This window comes from Strigops habroptila, chromosome 2 (assembly GCF_004027225.2).
Source record: "Strigops habroptila isolate Jane chromosome 2, bStrHab1.2.pri, whole genome shotgun sequence".
NCBI classification, from domain to species: Eukaryota; Metazoa; Chordata; class Aves; order Psittaciformes; family Psittacidae; genus Strigops; species Strigops habroptila.
The window spans coordinates 20,855,280-20,874,973 of NC_044278.2; the positions used below are offsets into that span (position 1 = coordinate 20,855,280).

The following is a 19,694-nucleotide window of genomic DNA, read 5'->3' on the forward strand; positions in this document are numbered from 1 at the left end:
TTCAAAAAACAACACTGTCCAATGTAGAAGAGTGATTTGCTGTCTGCTGTAACCAAACAGAACACAGGGGAAGCAAAGAAAACAATCGCATAGACTGAAATTAACCCAGAACCATCACATTCTCAAAAAGGCTCTTACCTACATTCTCAAAGAGGCTCCTCCCTTGTGCCTTTATGGACTGCATTAATTAATTAAATCTCAGAAACCTCAGCAGCTACAGCAGAAACAGAACAGTCCAAACAAGGAAGGAGGGAGAAAATAAAAAGATAGGGAATCACCAAGGACAACAGACCTCCTCTGACCACAGGAGGAGACGACAGCCTAGGACCAGGCCTGTGTTTTACTGACAAAGGCTATATTTTCACAAGGGGGAAGAAAACTTTTAAGAAGTATTAAAACCCTCCCATAGGCAGAGTAAATTGCACCTTAACCCAGTGTAGCTGGGAGAAACAAGCACTAGACAGAATCCTGGAAATTAACCTTTGATCAGCCTACCACTGCAAAATTACATTGCGTATTTGTCCATACTAGGCTGGTATCACACAATCAGTTGATACGTTAGAAGCCTACCTTTTTTTCTACAGTAGTGAGAAACAAAGCTTTTCTCCTTAATCTATTTATGATATGTAAGCAGAGTTACAAAAAAGATACAGTATTTTGAAACATACTGAATGTATGAATGTATGATCCATCTGTATGAGATACTAAATCTGTAACACCACTCTCTAAAACATAGCAGCTACTCAAAACTTGGAGAACATAACAAGGAAGATGCAATACAAATGGGATATGGAAGCATTCATTTTGCAAAACAAGACCTGCAGATGGACAGTTATAACCAAACCCCCACACGGTCCAAAAAACCACACACCCCCCCCCCCCAAGGCTGAATAGACAAATTCATGTAACTCACAGCATCTATAAGAATCTTGTGTTCATCATAGGCGCTTAAAATACCACTTTTTAATAACACCCACCTACTACTTTGGGATGCACTCAGTCTGAGTGCAAAGGGAGCCTTTATGATCCCTAAGCCAGTCTTCCAGGCTTCTTTCACACCTACTTACAGATACAATTAGACTTTGTAATTTCAGATTAGGCTAAATATCTTCATTTGTCCGCAGAACTGAACAGTGCAAAGCCCTTGATCAAGAAATCAAGTTTTCTTAAAAAGTAAATATTCTAAGTGTGGCTTAAACCCTTACAAAAAAGGCTAGCCCTGTGATGCTTTGCAAGGCAAGGCCTAAAACCTAGCTCCAGGATACCCTGGCATGCTAACCATTCTAGGGAGTAGCTAGGAGGTCTCTATGGCAGCACAGCAAGTCAATGAAGATCAGCAACCAGTGCTGTTAATGCCTTGTGGCACACCCCTGCTTTCTTTCAGTCTCTCCCTCCACACATATTCAGGGCTGAGAGAGATGGGGTTGTTCAGCCTGAAGAAGAAAGACTCTGGGGAGACTTTATTGTGGTCGTTCAGGGCCACTTAAAAGGGGCCTATAAGAAAGATGGGGTAAGACTTTCTAGCAGCGCCTGTTGCAACAGTACAAGGGGTAATGGTTTTAAACTAAGAGGGGAGATTCAGGCTGGATGTGAGGAAAAAATTCTTTACAATGAGGGTGGTGAAACACTGTCACAGGTTGCCCAGAGAGGTGGTGGCTGAGCCATCCCTGGAGATATTCAAGGCCAGGCTGGATGTGGTTCTGGGCAGCCTGGTCTAGTTGGAGGTGTCCCTGCTCATTGCAGGGGGGTTGGACTAGATGACCTTTGAAGGTCCCTTCCAACACAAACTACTCCACGATTCTATGATTCTCCTCTTGCTAAAATAGGGCAAGCTATTCCAGCCTGGAACCACACACAAGGAGCTCAGAAAGAACCAGTTCAAAGCCATAGACAGCCCAACAGAAGCGAAAGACAGGAACGCAGATGGGAATCCTGAGGCTTCTGACGTTGATGCTATTTTCCAGGAGGGTATACAGAATCTTTGACAAAATGCTGATAACTTTCTGAAAATGTCCAGAAATTGCAGTTAAGAAGGTGCCAGGTCATCAGGGGATACTAAAATGTCATAGTGACAGGTAGCAGAAGAAACTACAAAAAAACCCTACATGGACTAGAGGGGCTTTGGTAGCCAACTGAGGAAAATAACCACTGCAGCAACTGCAAACAAGATGCACATGTACTCCAGTTTCAGTCCTCTCCCAGAGGTCCTCAGCACCTTCTCTCCAGAGGCTGAAAGCAGCAGACTCCTCCAGCATCATGCCTCTGTGGTGGTAGTGGGCTTGATAGCATACAATGCAATATCTTTTATTATCTACTTTACCAAATGACCTCTCATCCAGGACTTATTTAGGCAGAAAAAGTAGCACTGCTGGCATGTTCAAGCCTGGTAGCTCTGGAGCCTCAGACAAGGAGTGGCAGATACAAATGTGGTTTTTTTAAACTGTAACCTTGCCAATATGCCTCAGTCACATTGGATTTAAAGCAGAGCGTGGTCTTGAGGGCTTTGTCAGCATTCAGTCTCCTGATGGAGACTGCCAGTCACTACCAGTAACAGCAATTTTCAACACATATGCAGCTACCCATCCAGAATCAAAGCAAGCCTATAAACTCCAGCTCCACATGACACTGAACCGCTATCATGTGATAGCAACCTTTTGGCAATAACAAGCCACATTTTAAGCAAACCAATGGCAAGCAAAAGGCTCCTCCATCACTACTACTCTGATTTTTGTTCTAATCTCCACACAAAGACATATTTCAGCGAGGCCGAAGTCTCTCTTCCTATCAAAGGACCTCCTGTCACCTGCAAAGGGTGGCTTGGAGAAGATAGTATGCAAGAACAAGAGCTCAAAGCAGGTCATCTCAAAATTATAACCAGATCATGCATGCATGCCACAACAAAAGCACATACACACACAATTAAAGCAAAAGGGGCAGCAGAAGGAGGGTATCAGGGGCTGGCAGACTGCTGCAATCCCCATTCAGAAGCAAAACAAACACATCATGAGAATTTACTACAAACACTGAATTCATGCCTGTAAAAATTTATTGTTGGATTCTTGACTCTCAGTTGCTGCTGGAGCTAGACATAGCTTTGACAGGAAGAATAAATATGACACATATAGCAGTCTTGTTCCTGGTGCAGTCAGTGCAGACTTCATCCATTTTATACCAGGGAAAGCAACTCACTGCCACAGGTGTGGTGTTTGGCATTCACATAAACACAGGCTTGTCTCTGACAACACGCTATAACTGGCTTTATGAACCAGCAGTGCCAGGTCTGCAAAAGGGGGCTGCACTAGAGGGAATAATCTCCCTCCACTGATACTTAGACAAAAATTACCACATCCCTCAACTAAGAGGCCTTAGCACTGTCTAGAATGCATTTTCATTAGACCTGCACAGGCTGATGTGGAAATTAAAAACTGAAAGGACAAGAGTCAGATGACTGACCCTAAATAACATTTAAGCAATTCAATCATGTCTCCCATTGCAGGCTTAGATAGCAGGATATCGCAACTGGTATTGATCGATCTGTTTGCTACTCTAGCTCATAATGCTCTGGCATGGAATGAAAGTTTTTATTATTATTACATGACTTAGGCTATCTAAGCAACTAATCAGTTATATGAAAATCTTCTTCATCAAAGAAATTAGATTAATAAATCTTATTTCTCTTGAAACACATTGTGTACTTCACTGTTAACACTCTTAGCAAAGCTCAGTAGGCTATAGGGAGAATCCATACTGAAACAGCTATGAAAGTATTACCAGAAAATGAATACTTGGGAGCTCAAAAATAGTCTTTATATTTCTTTATATCTTCCTCTGAACTACTTTTTATGTGATGTAATATGAAAATGTTGTGCTGCTAATGCAGTTCTAGGAATGAACAGGAACATTTTTGGTACATCTCACATGTAGATATTTCTCAGTGCTAAAGATTCACAGGAGGGCCATACAAACAAAAATCTTACAGCAACAATGCTCTTTGGCTTATACTGTTTTCCTATTTAACCGATATGATAACTGAGGCAGAAATGTATTTAATTTTTTGTCCAAGGTCATGCAGTGAGGTCAGGAATGGAGCTAAAGCAGACTCCAGCTCTTCGAGTTCACCGTTTTGTTCTAAACCAACTAATCTCCCTTTTACCTCTTTGGCATTGATGAAAAAGCACAAGAGACTGTTAATACATTGTTACCTTAAAACTGCAAATCCCCACTGTAAAAAGAATGCAGGTTAGGATATAAAGCAAGTGTATGAAAATTACTTTTCAGCCTACTGGATGCGGAAATATTGCAGCATGTCTCATCGCTTTCATAGTATCTCACAGCAGAAGGTACTTGAGTCACACTTAGTGTATGGCCACTATAAGTTATGCGATCAGCCAGGAACAGGAATCTCATGCAGACTCCTGGAATCACATGTTCTAACCAACCTCTTCTTTGTGTATAAAGAAAGTTCAAAAGAAAGGTAAAAATAAAAAAAATAAAAAATAATAAAAGCAATATATCTGATTTCTACAACATTTTACAAATGTCTTACAAATACTTAAGTAACCACCTCAATAATCCCATGACAAAATGTTACCAGCAGCTATTTCAACATAGAAGCTGCATGAAGAAGATATGAAAACTAAGCTGTAGCATTAGACTTCAGTAATAACAAAAGGCCTCCCAGTGCTTCAGCAGACAAAAATACACAAACACCAATCAAATGAAACATTGCTTCCAGCAAGCTCAAGCAATGACAGGATTCCATGACCACCATCCCCCTGTTATGAGGTCTTCTGCTACAACCTTTGCTTCCTGATCCATGTGAAACAACATCAAATCAATGCAGAATAGGTTGTTGTTTTTTTTTCTTACTGCTCTTAAACAAAACAGCTTTCTTGATAAAGCACACTGTGCTGCTTTTACCCCTACCTCTCCCCAGTCACTTTAATTTCTTTACAATGAAGAAGAAACATAACTTGTCTTCTGTTGAACTTTGGTTCCAGTTGGCAACTGGACTGTGTATCAAAAGTTCAAAAGATTAGCGTTCTGCAGTAATCTGATTTAATTAACTTTTTAACTCCTCTTCCTAACATTCTAGAGCAGCTACCTCTTTGCCACAGGCGTAATTTTTTTTCTTTCTCAATATCAGAACTGCACCAGTAGAAACAGAGTGAAATAGCACCCAGCACAAAAAATGTAATTTAACAACCTGCATAACAAGATTTGATAGTCTATTTTGAAAAAGGGCTTAAATGATTCAGACACGCCATGGAAAAATCAGTGGAATTCAAAGCCATTTCAGAAATCCCATTCCTATCTGAAATTTAAATATCTAAATAAAAGTGCTCAGCTGCTCATAAAATCTCAGTATTTCAAACCTCCTAGCTTTAGGAACATAGCAAAGGCTGTGGGTGCTTCCACTCCTTGAAAACCTGCAGTCTGGTGTGGAATTCAGCCATCTTTTCTAGACAGCACTTATTAATGTTGTAAAGAAACATTATTTTCAAAATGGGCATCAGAATGGCTGCTGGCCTTTTACAGGGGTGCTGCAACAATAAGAGTAAATACCTATTTATTATAGCAGATGTGGAGAAAGCCTTCCATTTCTAAGTCCTACACATTAGCCACAGAGGCATTCCAGGACACAGAGAATGAGGTACAGAGCGATGTCAAGAGCGAGTCACGCAAGTAGTCTGGGACCCAGCTGTGAGGAACAGCTAAGCTAGAGGCTGCAATCGGAAGACAAGGAAAACAAGCATCACTGCTGATCTGAAAGATTACAGAAAGGCCTCAGCTGAGACCACCAATGACAAACAAAAGTCCAGCTACACTCCGGGAGCTTAAGCCAAGCACAGTTAAAGATTCTGACAGTTGACCAAGACTGCAGTGAGCCAGCTGGCCACTCACTAGAAAAGAGCCAGCGTACAACAAGAATGCATGCAGCAGCAAGACCTGCAGAAAAGCATTTCTCCTGGTGTATACTTTATCCACCAGGGACAAATGTTTCACAAGCCTGCAATCTGTGACACCGAGCCCTTCAACCAGGTCACAGTAATTGTGAGGGTGAGCATGTCCAGCACAGCTCCTTACAGACAAGTATCTTTATCCCACTGCCTGCTGTCCAGATTTGACAGGCCATTCGTATGCTACTACAAAAAGGCTCAAAGCAGGCTTTTGGTAGTAGTCTTCCCTACAACCACGTAAGAAGTTTTAAGGAAGTATTTATAAGCTGGTTTATAATGACAGATACTTTTGGCAGAGAGCTTTACTGACCTGCAGTGCTAACAAATTATTACCCAGTTAGCACAAAGTTCCATTTCATTTTTAGCATTGTCCACTTAGTATAAATTGCTAGGTTATTAAAGTATAATCCTCAAAATGGAACAACTCTAATTCTTTCATCATCCTTAAACATCATGGACTTGGACAAAACCAAACCTATTTCCAAATTACATCTTGCTCTGATTTGGGAAAATCTGAATCACCTATTTCTGGATGCCTTTTACTGAAGTGTACCCCAACTGTACCCCTGTAAAACCAAGAACAGACTGAAAGGGCTGTTAACATTCATACCCAGTTTAGATACCTGACTTGTCACAAAGTAATTACTCCATTTGCTATGTATCTAAGATGTAATTAACAGCACACGTGACTGGGAGAGATTCATTATATAAGTCGAATTCCAACACCTTTGCTAACTTCAAACAGCACCTTGCTTTGAGAGCAATCACAGTGATTTCAATGGCACTACTTGCCAAATAGGCTACTCTTTAATAGAAGCCAAAGTGACCCAAGCAGGTATATTTTGTAGGGAACTTGGTCTTCACCTATGTTTATAAACAGGTTGCACACACATCAGGATCTAGCACATATAAACAAACGAAATCCAGATCTCTCAGTGATAACGCACTATTTGCACAACATTTAGATTAACCACCAGAATATCAAGTCCATCATATCTTCATGGTCTGCATATAGCCTTGCTAGATAATGAAACTGCTGCTATGGTTTCTGCTACTCCTATTTGAGACAGATACTGTAAACACAAAGTTCAGTTGTGAGCTTCTCTGATGATTCTGGCTGGGAATGACAAAAGACCACTGAGATACCCTAGTCCCTTCTTGTCCTCAAGGAGAAGTTAACAAACACTATCTAAAGAGACAGATAAACTTCAGTCAAAGATGACCTTTGAGAGCAGTTGCACATATGCTCTATGAGCCTGAAGAATCAATTAATTTACAATTCTTATAGAAAACAGTAGACACATACACAGCTGCCTGTCTTTCAAACATACCATTAGTGTAGCTGCTATAAAGTCAGTGTGCAGAACCTACAGCCGCCTGCTTCCACTAGAAGCAGACAGGTACTCGTTTTCACTTCACAAATCACAGTTAACATTTAAAACGGAAACAGAAAAAGCATAGGTAGGTCACTAGCAAGAGATCTGGGAGGCAGGAATTTAGTTCCCTCCTTTGCTCCTTTCTTGTGCTACCCAAAGAAGCCATCATTTTATACATCCCTCAGTTCTTCAGCTCATCAACAGTTCCTTTGGTCACACATGTTGTATGGCTATGACAGAGCTTTCCATGTGATGTAGTAAGGTAAAATAGGGAAACTCCCCTTGCACAGGTACACTTGTCTTTAATAACCTCAAGCAGCCGTGATATATACAAGCATATTTTGATTTTAACCTATCAGGCATCAAACAAGCAGAAACATGAAAAGGATATAATAGACCTGAAAAAAAAAAAACAAACCCTGCACCTTTGAAAGCCTTAAAGGTCAGAAACCTTAAACATGGCATTTGGAACAAAACTGAAACCACCACACTGTGTACATTACTACTAATATCCTGCAGTTAAAACCAAGTCAGATAAACAGGTTATGGTCTGCTTACAAGATGCTAACCCAGCAGAGAAACATTTGAATGTTACCAAACAGAAGGGGGAAAAAAGGTTTGGATAGTGCCTTTAGCTTGTGCTTTCTGTAATGGAACCTCTGGATGTGAAGCAAAATGTATCCTGAACAACTTGTTCTCTCCTCAAATATTAATCTGTGTGAATTCTTTCCATGGAAACTGGTAAACCCACTCAGTCTGCAACTAAAACTTCAAGTCACAACCAAGAAAACATACAAACCCTGACCTCTTTGTCTCCATCTTGATATTTCACCTCATGGATACTGTGTAGTACAATAGCCTTCTCTGTTTAACAAAAATCTGCAAATTTTTTGAGACAGCATTTATTGCTTGTCTCCAAATCATGCACAGTGTCACACACATCCAATTAGTCACCTCAAGAAATGAAAAATAAAAGCTAGAAGCATTAGCATAGCAAACAGGTACAAGAACTTTTACACCCTTTTTTGTTCTCTTCCTTCTGAAAAACAATTCTTCTTCTGAAGAACTAATTCTCCTTTTACGGTTTCATCCTAGGAGGATGCCACAGGCTGCGATGGACTAACATTTGATTTACACTTGCATGCACAAGCAATAACTATTTGTTCCAGGGCTCTCAAGCCTTGTGCTAGAATATTTATGAATCTTTAACAGAGATTTTTGCCTAGATAGCCTTCCTTTCACATAAATACCATGACAGTACTTGATCATCTCTTTTAGTAACATCGGAACAGTTGCTAGAGGAAATTGGGCCACTAAGACTAGCATTTGACCTCCATAATAAGGTAATGCTCACATGTTTCCAATGAATGCAGCAGGTATGTGGCAACCATACCACACCTTGATATTTTAATTCACATAGACAGCACATCAACGTTTTAAACACTCCTTACCACTCAAGCAAGTACTTACAGGGTCAGAAGGACCACAAAAGTCTCTGAAGACTTTTGGAGGCTCAGGTTGTATAATCTCCATTGCTATGCAAGGGCCTGAACACAATTCTGTTACCATCTCCTGAAAGAGAAGACAGACAGAAACAAATGTGAGCTTCCTTGGGCATTAGCAAGGGTTGTATTCCTCCCCAGAATTAGACCCAAACTTATGGGACGGGAACAATTAAGAAATATTGGTGCATTTAGGAAAGCAAAGACATTAAACAAATACATCATGAATACAGAATACAAAAAATACAACAGAAGAAATGTTTTCCATTTTGCTACTTGGTTTAGAAGGTGGAAATTGAGGTAAGTTGGATATTCACCTTCAACAAGATACTGAATAGCATCCACAACACTTCAGATTCTTTCGTGGGTATATCCTTGTTGATCTGGACCTGGATTTCACAGCGGTATCCATAGCTTGTCAAACTAGACTAAATCAGTGGAATACACTTTGCTGGGTACAAGCCTGAAAAATCACACTGTGTTCAGCCAGTTCCACAGGCAGCAATGTACTCTGCAGTGTTCCCTACAGGAAGCACAGTACACAGCCTAAATTTGTTTCCAAATATGCATCCTTTTGATGGCTTTTAGTCATTAAAATATCTCTTGGGCTTTTGGTTTTCACTGTCTTTTCCTCACGCATTACTACAGAAGCTGAAACACACAAGCCAACAGAAGCTGTGCCTGTGGCACAACCTTTTAGGTAAAGGGTTCTTAATCTGGCAACATTCTTGAGGTGCACTGTTACCAGAATCTCAGTTACACCAAAATCATCTGTTTCCTGGAACCTCCTGGAGAGTAAAGAGACATAGTGAGTTCTCAGTGGGTGATGAAGATGGGTCTTAAGTTTTCATAACCTTAAACTAACTCCGGGCATTAGTGCCAATTTGGAGTCTGTTAATTAGAGGTATAGGTTTCACAAGCAGAAAGAATCTATTTTGATGTTCTAGTCTGACTTCTTTTTTTAAATCATGCCCTTATAATTGCACACGTGTCTAGAAATCTGGGCAGACAAGTTTTAAACAAATCAGGACAATTAATAGAACCAAGAGCAATGAGGAAAGAGGAAAGGAGAAAACATTCACAGGAAATAAAGGAGGACAGGAAAGGATAAGCAAGGTACTGCAATCACGCCCACCAGCCACGGGCGGGTCAAGGATGAGTAATAGCAAAGAACAAGAGCATACAGAGTGGATAAAAAAACAGTAGGAAAAGAAGGATTAAGTCCTTCTCTGCCATTTATGAATTGCGATGGAAACTAAATACACAAAGACCCCAAGCTGATCATCATTGTTCCAAAGAGTTGCTATCTTCACAATGGATTCCATGCTGAAAGCACGTGCTTAATCTCCCCGCTCTAAAGTCAACAGGACAGCATCTTAGCCAATGCCTCTATCATTAACGTGATCGTAGGAAATGTAGGTAGAAGCATTCCTGAGAGAACGTGGAAGGAGCGCAGACTAGTTTCATGCTCTATAACAGGAATAAATATTTTAATGCCAAAACCAGTCTTATCACCAACAGATCCTTTGTTAAGAACAGGTCAGAGGGCAATATATTTCATTCCATTAAGAAACAGTAAATTGCCACAAAGTCACTACTCTGTACAGCTTCATTGAATTCTGTCATCTAAATAACTATTAACAGGAAAGAGGAGAAAAAACAGGCTTCTAACTTTAGTTGAATCGACTGAATTCCTCCCTGCAAAATGTGGGGCTTTTTTCTTGTTTCTCCCTTTTCTATTGCTTCTCTATCAGCACTGACATCCCACCTGCAACTGCAAACAACATAAGCCAAGTTACTCCTGACTCTTTCATTACAACAGAAAGCTGATGAGTCAAGAGCAGCTGCCATCCACTGTGGCACAGAGACAAGTGGTACTATGTGAGGCAAGCCTGAACTACCTTATGCAGTCTCACTGAGTCCAGAGTTGAATTTAAATAGCAGACACTATTTCTCTGGTAAGACTCCCAGTTACAGCTAAATCAAGTTTTCTTTAGCAAATAGTTTATTCACCAAATAACATGGTTTGTGATCAACCAAAACTATTCCTGGAGCTGGACCAAGCTCGAGCATTTTTGATTAACAAAGTGGATTCTGAGCTGACCCAAAAGAATGTCCCTCCTTCTTTCTCCATTTTCTATTCTAGCTCCAGTGGGAAATAGAACACAAAACAGCACAAAACCTAACCAATAATATGCAAAATTCCATGCAGGAGATACCAACAAAGCTAACACTTTGGGCAGTTGTTGAGCTTTCTCTTTTCACAGAGAAATGCTTCACCAGAAGTAAGGGGAGTACAGTTTTTGAAAAAGATTTCTGGATGCCAAGTACCTTCTGTGCTGAGTTATTTTCAAATGATAAATAAAATTCAGATCAAAACAGATGGTTCTGAGTCACAGATATAAGAGGTCATATTCTTTATTCAATATCCTATTTCGCAACATATTTCTTCCTATTTGGCCTGCACTGACAGTATCTATTGCTGTTCCCATATGTGCCTTCTCTGGATTCTGTTGCCATCATCATTAGCTTTCCCACATTTTCCTGTTTCACAGATATCCTGAGTGCACAGAGATACTAACTTCATTTCAACTGAGTGCATCCAGCACATATGGCTTGCAGGACAGAGCCCTAGATTCTCATTTTTCTTCAAATCCCATCTACAACATATCTTCTTTATTGACTTACCCCATTTAAATGTCACCTTCCCTTCTAACTAATTAAATTATATAACAAAATTTGCAACTTGTTAGGGGGTCAGAGCCTGTACAAGAGTTGCAGAAGATGATAGAGAATTTCCAATTTGGTTCGAAGCAGAGACTTTTGCAGTACCAGGATTCCTCAGGTCCTGAAATACTGGTCAGGTATCACCATATTTGAATTCTGCCACATACCCACAAGTCTGCCTGTCCAATCTTCCTTTGGTCCTTGTCAAAACCAGTGTTATCAGAGGAGACTTTAAGAGCATTCCCCAATCTGAGAGTGAACTAACAATTTAAAGACAATTCTACAGACCCTGTTGAAGTTAGACTAAACAATCATAAAGGGGAAAGAAACCCCACAAAAATGTCATGATCAGAGTAATATTAGTAACTGAAGTAATATTAGTAACTGTGTAGAAAACTTTTAAAAATTTAACTATTTAAAAATTAAGGATAATTTGTGTAGTACATGACAGCAGTAAAGCTAAACTCGTTACTATTTGTAAAATGAACCAAAATTCTCTGACAGAAGGTGATACAGAAATGCAAGCTTGTCTTCTTGTATTCCTTTTGTTCTGCCTGCAGTCAGGAAGTTTTATGTGACAGTACAACAAGGCATAAGAATGTATAGAGTCTTAGACATCCACTTGGATTACAGCATATCTTAAACTTCTTAAATTTTCTGAATATCTACAGAATTCTGATCAATAAACTTAAGAATAGCTGAAAAATGTCATTAGGAAAGCATTCAAATATAGTAGCCCCATTGTAAACAAAATAATAAATATATGTTCTGGTCCAAGCCACAACTGCAATATGAAGTCAAACAAAGATATAGACATGACACGTTCTCATAGCTCTACCTCAATAAAATAACTTGTCTGAGGGGGGAAGGAATTCACTCTGTTCTATTTTACAAATTCCTTGGCTGAAGAATTTTCACAGAAGATTCTCCTTTCTTACAACATAGATAGCACAATTTTCATGATGAGTTAGTTTATTTAAGAGCAAATTAGAACCAGTTAATGCCAGGTTCATAAAATAAATCCTCTCACTATCCCCCAAAAAAGACCATTTCCTCATTTAATCATATTTTAAACAGATTCTTCTCAACCTTATGCTTACCACGTATTCAGCGACGACACCTTTGTAAACCTCATAAAATTCTTCCACATTTGCACGTTCCATGTTGAACTAAGAAAACAAAAATGTTAGCCAGTCTGCCTTAAACAACAACAAAAAATAGAGACATAACCCTTCTTAGCTGGCAAACATTCAGAATACACTTTTAAGTTATAATATGCAAAAGGAATGGTTTTACAGCTACAATATGAAGTTTGTCAACAACTTAGCCAATCACACCACAGACAACATAGCAGACAGTATCTTCTTCCACCTTAAGTATAAGTAGACAACATACTGTTGGCTGACACCACTAAGACATGCAAGAGGATCTGTTTGTTGCATAATAAAGGAAAGGGTCTATTCTTCATTTGTGGTGGGGATTCGAGTCAGAGGGGGATTTCAGCTCCCGGGACTTTCACAAAAATCCAAGTACAGGACTACTCTTGGGAACAATCGCTGTGCCAACTTCCTTTAACTGTTGAGCGTGATTGGGGTGTCAAAAATCCTTTAAGTATATTTTAAAACCTTCCCCAAAATCACACTAAATATATATTACGAAAAATTAAGGAAGAATATTAACAATCTTTTATCTAATCTTAGATTAATTTTGTAAAATTTTGTAAAGATATCTCAAATTGCTTCTGAATAGACAAAAATAATTACCCCACTTCTAACTATAGGGAAACTGAGATACAGAAGGGTAAAGTGTTTTGGCTCAAGGTCACTCCGCAACAGGAAACAGAGCAGCTGATCAATTCAATAATAAAACACTAATATCGCAAGGACAATGCTGATCCCAAGACACTGCTACACAGTCTGCACAAAAGTTTTATATTGCAGGAAGACACCTATGCATTGCTGTGAAGTACTTCTCCAACTTCTGTTTATCAGAAAAACATACACAAAAGGAAACCCACCATCTGCAGAGCTGAAATCTGAAATCCTTCATTGATGATGGCTTTTATAATCTTTCCAGCTAGCCCTGAAGAAACACAGAAAAGACAGTATCCCATTTTAAAAAGCATAATTTACAACTAGAAGGCATTTATGCCAACATATCACCCAAAAGTGTGTAATGGGGTGAGAGGAAGCAGAGCGCAGAACTAAGTTCATATACTCTATGTCCTATGTAGTGACACACTGATGGTTTCAACAACTAAATTCCATGCAGCTGAAAAGAATCTCTACCTTGAAAAAAAGTAATTAGCGAAGCCTTTGCTTTTCTCAGACCAATTGCAAAGCACCCAGTTACTGCAAGATCAAGATTTCTATTTTTAATGAAGTTCCACTGGCAATACTGATGCTTACACAGTAATCAATTCAGGGCATGGGCTGCCTATTTTGCCTTTTTTTTTTTTTTTTTAATACAGTGTTCACCAGAGTTGGGGGTCCTACTTTAATCTAGAAACAATGTAGGATGATAATAAACATTGTCAATAAACCAGCACAAAAGTTCATGTGTTCTATGGGGAAAACACTTTAGTGCAAAGTAATCTAGTGCTTTTAAGGTCATAACTCACCAATACGCTATTATTGATTGTGCTGCTTGCTTTATTCTCTGCAGAACGCATCATCAAAGACTGAATGACATTATAAAAAAACCCCACTAAACTTCAGAGAACAAGAACCATTGATTTTCCACTGAATGTGTATTTTAGATTTGCCTCTGCTTACAAGATCAGGCCATTTTGAAGATTATGTCAGCCAAGCACAGTACACTGTGTGAGTGAATTTCATAGCATCACCATATTTATAGAACGTAAATGCCTGTCCTCTAGTACAATTTGTGAGAAATTACAAATTCCTGGACATTTATTCAAAACCAAGATTTAACCATTGAAGAATACCCTATAATGAATGACAACAGCACAATTTGATTCCTGGTCATTAAATCCTTTTATTAACTAGTCTTTAAATTGCAGGATTTTTTAGCACTGCATAAATTTAGTAGATGAGAATAAAACCAAAGCTAGAATCTAGGTTCTAGCATGCTCAAGACCTGAATTGTACAGTAACACTAACACCTATGTCATAGGATTGGTGAGTTTCCTACCACATTAAAAGGCCAGTGGAAGCTCTGATTAAGTGAGATGGATAGCTGGAGGGCTTTCAGAAATTGTATTTACTAATGAAAATGAAAAAACCTGTCCCTGAAGTATCCCCCACTGTATTTTCACATTAAGGTTTATGTAGAAAAACCTTCCCCCTATAAAGCAGTGCATACTTCTTCCAAAATCTTCAAGCTACTAAAGGAAAAACAAATATTATGGTACATACTCTGGCCATGCAGCTCTTGCTGCACGGCAGCTGCAGTTCCTGTCCCACTATGCTGTTACACCACGGCCCACTAGCCCTGATAAAAGTTTCCTTCTAACACTCCTGTGAAACTGGGGAACAAAATTCCCCCTTTTTTCAAGGTGAAAAAAAATATTGGCAGCAACAAAACAAAGGGACTTGGACAAGTTTGCCCAGGAAATACAAGACCACATCAGAAAGAGAAATCACACCTCTAATTTCTTTTTGTCCTCACCGCTGAAACGCTGAGCAGCTCAGACGCTTCCACACAGATTCCAGTGAGGCAGTGAGCCTACCAGTGAGTCTACACAGTCTTGACTTCCGAGATGAATGGCCAGTTTATAAGAAGATTAAGTGACTGGCTGGGGATCATTCGGGAAATAAATAAATGAATAAATATCTGTGACAGAGCATAAACATCTCCTTATTCTTGATCTTCGGAGCAAATAATCCAGTCAACTGCTGCTTCACCAGAAACCAACAAAGACGAAGAAAGGGCACTGGCAGACAAATGGCAATTGCTGCTTGCAGGGACAAGGCTATGAGAAAGGTATGAGAAAGCTGCTCTGCCCAACACATCTCCATTTTACAATTGAACAGGTAAGAATGGGCCACTCGCACAGCTTTCACAGCCAGGAAACACCTAATTAAAACAAATCAGGTATCAGGGTCCTAGGGTACTATGGATCTGCTTTCTACAGAACTTTTGTCCTCAGCAGTTTTATGAGCCATAAACAAAATCAATGTTTGAGATAAATGAAGGGGGACTCAAATATTCAGCTTTCTGCACCATTTCTCTACTGAAGTCATTAAGATCTTTCTTCTCTGCAGAGCGAAGACAGGCTCCTTTAATGATAGAAAACAAAGTAGGAAGGTATTTTGCATAAAGGTCTTTAATGCAAGGTTCCTTTAATTATTAATTGTGATAAACCTATCGAGATTTTCCTCAACATTGTATTCCTGAGTTCACTCTCATGCATCAGAGCAACAGAATACCTTGTTGCTCCAGGGAGATTGCCCACAACTGCAACACCCACAAGGCTTAACCAAAGGAATTATTGTCACCATTGTAAACACATAGATGCCTTGCCAAAAAACTTTCAAGAGCTGTGAGGAAGAGGCATATCATTTCATTTATGTTTGCAAAGCAGGATATTAGGCCAACTTCCCAAATGTGGACACTGAGGCACAAGAGGGTAAGCAAATTGCCAGTGGCAGCACAGATCTACAAAGCCAGTGGCTTGGCCTCCCTTGTCCCCGTTTAGGCAATACACATATCACTTCTCCTCGGGACACTTTCCTTTCAAATTCTACCTGAACCAAAATAGAAACAGAAGGCATAGAGGCAATCCCCCAGCAACAGAAGAGTAGAAGCTCAAGGCTCCGCTTGGGATCTGTTTCAGGCTTTCAGCCAGTTGTGTGACTGAATTAGGACGTGTCCTCTCCTTTGTGGGCAGATAAGGCTGAGGAAAAGAAGAACTGATTAGACAGACTGCTATTTCAACAGCTTTCAACAATTTGTCTTCAACTTTAAAATCCAGATCTGTGGTAAAACCCCAACTTTTTAAGGACCCTTCAAACAGGGTTAGTGCATGCTTAAAATGTGATTACTGTAAAAATCCAAATTAAAGCTGGAGATTAACTCCAGTTATGATGAATTTTCAGTCACAAAGCACAAAAGAATCACAAGCATTACTAAATACAACTGGGGGAATTTAATACTAATCCTAACAAATATGAGAGTGAGAGAGAGAGGGAGAGCGTGCACAAGCTTTATGTCTCCTAGGCAGCATTATTATTATGTTACTATGCATCTAATGCAGGACAGATAATTTTCCGACACATTTTTATCAGCTAAAATGATAAGGCACCAAGACCTCCTCAGTTACATTGAACTTCTACAATTTGTTGCTTTACAACACACAGTACTTGAAAATTGTCCTTCACTAAGAAGCAGAAAGTAGCAAGGAAGACATCACATTGGAAATGTTACAACTGTTTGCAAAATTATGGATTGGATGGAAATCAAACAGCTCACGAAAGTCACTTTTAACCTAACAGCACTTTAATTAATGGATGTAACAGCTGTGTTGCCAGGACCTCCCAGTCCCAGCGCACTACAAACCACCAGCCCTACAACTAGGGATGTTACATTCTCTTCCCTTTGTTCTTGGCCTATTTCCCAATTTAACCATTCCACTGTTAAAAGCTTATTAGGCAAGACACCAAACTGCCCCCAAAGTCAAGAACTAGCTCCTTCATTTCAACCTTTATATATCATTTTTTTTAATACCCCTCCAATAAATAAAATTAATTCCTCTGGAACAAAAACCAGGTTTTTTGACAGGAATATACAAACTGCTGTGACTGATCAGAACAATGAACCACCCAACTCAGTAACATTTCTAGAAGTAACCAGCAACAGATGCTTAAAGTAGCACTAACTATAAGTAGCAATTTCACTTCGTGTCTATTTTTGACATTTTAAAATTAAATTTTGCTTCACAGTATAATGAAACTATCTGACTCCTTACTTCTAAGTGTTAAGGTCCTGTTCCAAAACTCCAGAGAATCACGATCAGGTTTGATTCCAAGCAAAATCCTTTTTGAATTCCAGAAGAGCAAAAAGTGGAATTGAGAGATGGGCCCTCCTGCAATGTATTTCTGTTAAAATTCTCACTAATCTTTGTTTCAGACAACATTGCAAAACATTGAGCAGTAAGAAACTGACAGATGTCGTTCTCAAAAAGTGCACTTCTTCCTATCAGTTGGTCAACCTATCCCCTGAAGAACAAGGTTTCTCTATCTCTTCTCTTTTGCTTTTTCTACTTAGTAATAATACAACTCTAGGCATTCTTACTATGCAACATAAACACACCATTTCCAGACTGTGCAAAAGTATGGCCACAGTTATAATCTGCAGCTATTGATCTCCCAGCCTCACTGCATACTATATGAATGTGCACTCTGGAGCACCAAGTGAGTCACAGAGGAACAGAAGGTCTCCTTAGTGACACACACTGGGCCAATAGAGAGGAGAAGGGGAGCTTAAAAGCTACCCATGCTAACCACGCGGAAGAAATAAAGCCAAGTGGATAAAGACAGAAGGTAAAGAGCAACATGTGAAGAAATGATGAGGGACTATTGTTCATAGTGATAGAATCCAAGATTTTCCATCATTCCTCATTTCTCTCTAGGCATTAAGGGATCTCAAGAAATTTAAAGGGCAGCTTTGCAGATATTTATGGAGAACTCTGTCAACACTGCAGCATTGATGAAAATCTTTACTAACAATATTCATGTGAAATTACAAAAAGGGCGAAGACAAAAGACACCACCACTGCTTTACTGGAGAACACAAGTTAACATTTTGCTAGAACAAGAAAAGTTATGCATACAGACAGTAAATCTTAGGGGACCTTGAATCCAAAGCGGATAAGCATTTGATGTGACTCAGAATGGGAACCAACAGAAAGATTCAAAGGAGGTGAAAGGTTCAAAGGCTTAACCCTAGCTGCAACTTTCTGAACAAGGCAAGACCACACTTGTGAATGTCAGACGGGGCATTAAGACACAGAATGATGAAAATCTGTAGGAAAAAAAAAGGTATTTGGGGAATTCTTGCATGGGAACAGTCACTTAAAATTCATACACAAAAACTCATGCAGAAATTCAAGTCAAAGATCACAGCCAGGCTACAGAAAATACACAGCAATTTGGCTGTGCAGTATGTGCTATCTAAGAAGGGAATGTGAAGAAAGAAAGACTAAGAAGGAAAGATTAATACCTCTGCAACAGTTATGCCGAACTCAAAACGATGGCCGCATATTAAAAAAAAAACCCACAAAAAACCACCAAACCAAAAACTTAGGTTTTTGTCTTTTTTCATTCTTGTGTAAAGAGAAATCTTGAAGAGAAATATCAAGTTTGTTCTTATTTTTATTTCTTTCTTTTGAGATGTTCATTATTTTGTACTCCTTTAGCACATCCACTCTGAATATTTTTTTGCCCACTTGAGAAGATAATGGTCAATCACTCTATCTTGGAGAGTGTTTCTATGGCTATAAAATTTTCATTTATTTTTGCTTATTTCTTGAGTGTCAACAAAACTAAATGTGATACTTTAGTTGAGGCTGTACCACTGGATTATATGATGGCATTCAGTATTATAATTCAAACCGTTCATATGGTTACTAACATTTCTTTTTTTTTTTGTTATCCCTACTGAATGCTGAGCATGGAACTTTTCATGAATGGTTACAGTTACAGAGAGGATGTGGTTAAAATTATGCCTTTGCATAATTAGCATGCATTAGCCCATAATTAGCATATATTAGCCCATAATTATAAACAAGAATTTTAACCTACTATTGCACTGTCAATTAACTTAACTCTGGAGGTTAAAACCTTCATGAGATCCCCTATCATCTGCTCCAGCCTTTACTGATTTTATATTCCATTTCCTGTGGAAGGTTTGCCAACTCACTGCCCCAGATCAATACTAAATACACTGCAAGCTCTATCATTTATTTTCAACTTGGCAAAAGACTTACACATATTCCTACACTCTGCCTTGGCTCTTTTCAGACCAAATACCTTGCCTTTCTCCTTACACTCTGATCTGAAAAGGGCAGTTAGAGAAGAGACTTCAAGGTATTTATCTTTTGCTCCAAGGTACGGTGAAGTTAGACTATGCATGGTTGCATTTTTTAAATTTTTCTAAAATGCTCTCAA

At 39.1% G+C, this 19,694-nt stretch overlaps 1 protein-coding gene across 5 annotated transcripts in view; it reads right to left on the reverse strand.

Annotated features, from left to right (window-relative positions):
• The window catches only part of NME7 (NME/NM23 family member 7), a 94,206-nt gene that overhangs the window by 28,052 nt on the left and 46,460 nt on the right, over positions 1-19,694 (reverse strand). For 4 of the 5 annotated variants that reach the window (XM_030476330.1, XM_030476328.1, XM_030476329.1 and 1 more), the window contains exons 8-10: positions 13,583-13,647; positions 12,666-12,734; positions 8,807-8,908 (exon numbers count right to left, since the gene is read on the reverse strand). In XM_030476330.1, coding sequence (XP_030332190.1) covers positions 8,807-8,908; positions 12,666-12,734; positions 13,583-13,647 — 236 coding nt within the window. Of the gene's footprint in view, positions 1-5,621; positions 5,727-8,806; positions 8,909-12,665; positions 12,735-13,582; positions 13,648-19,694 lie in introns of those variants that run through there. The other variant, XM_030476332.1, reaches the window with a different exon arrangement.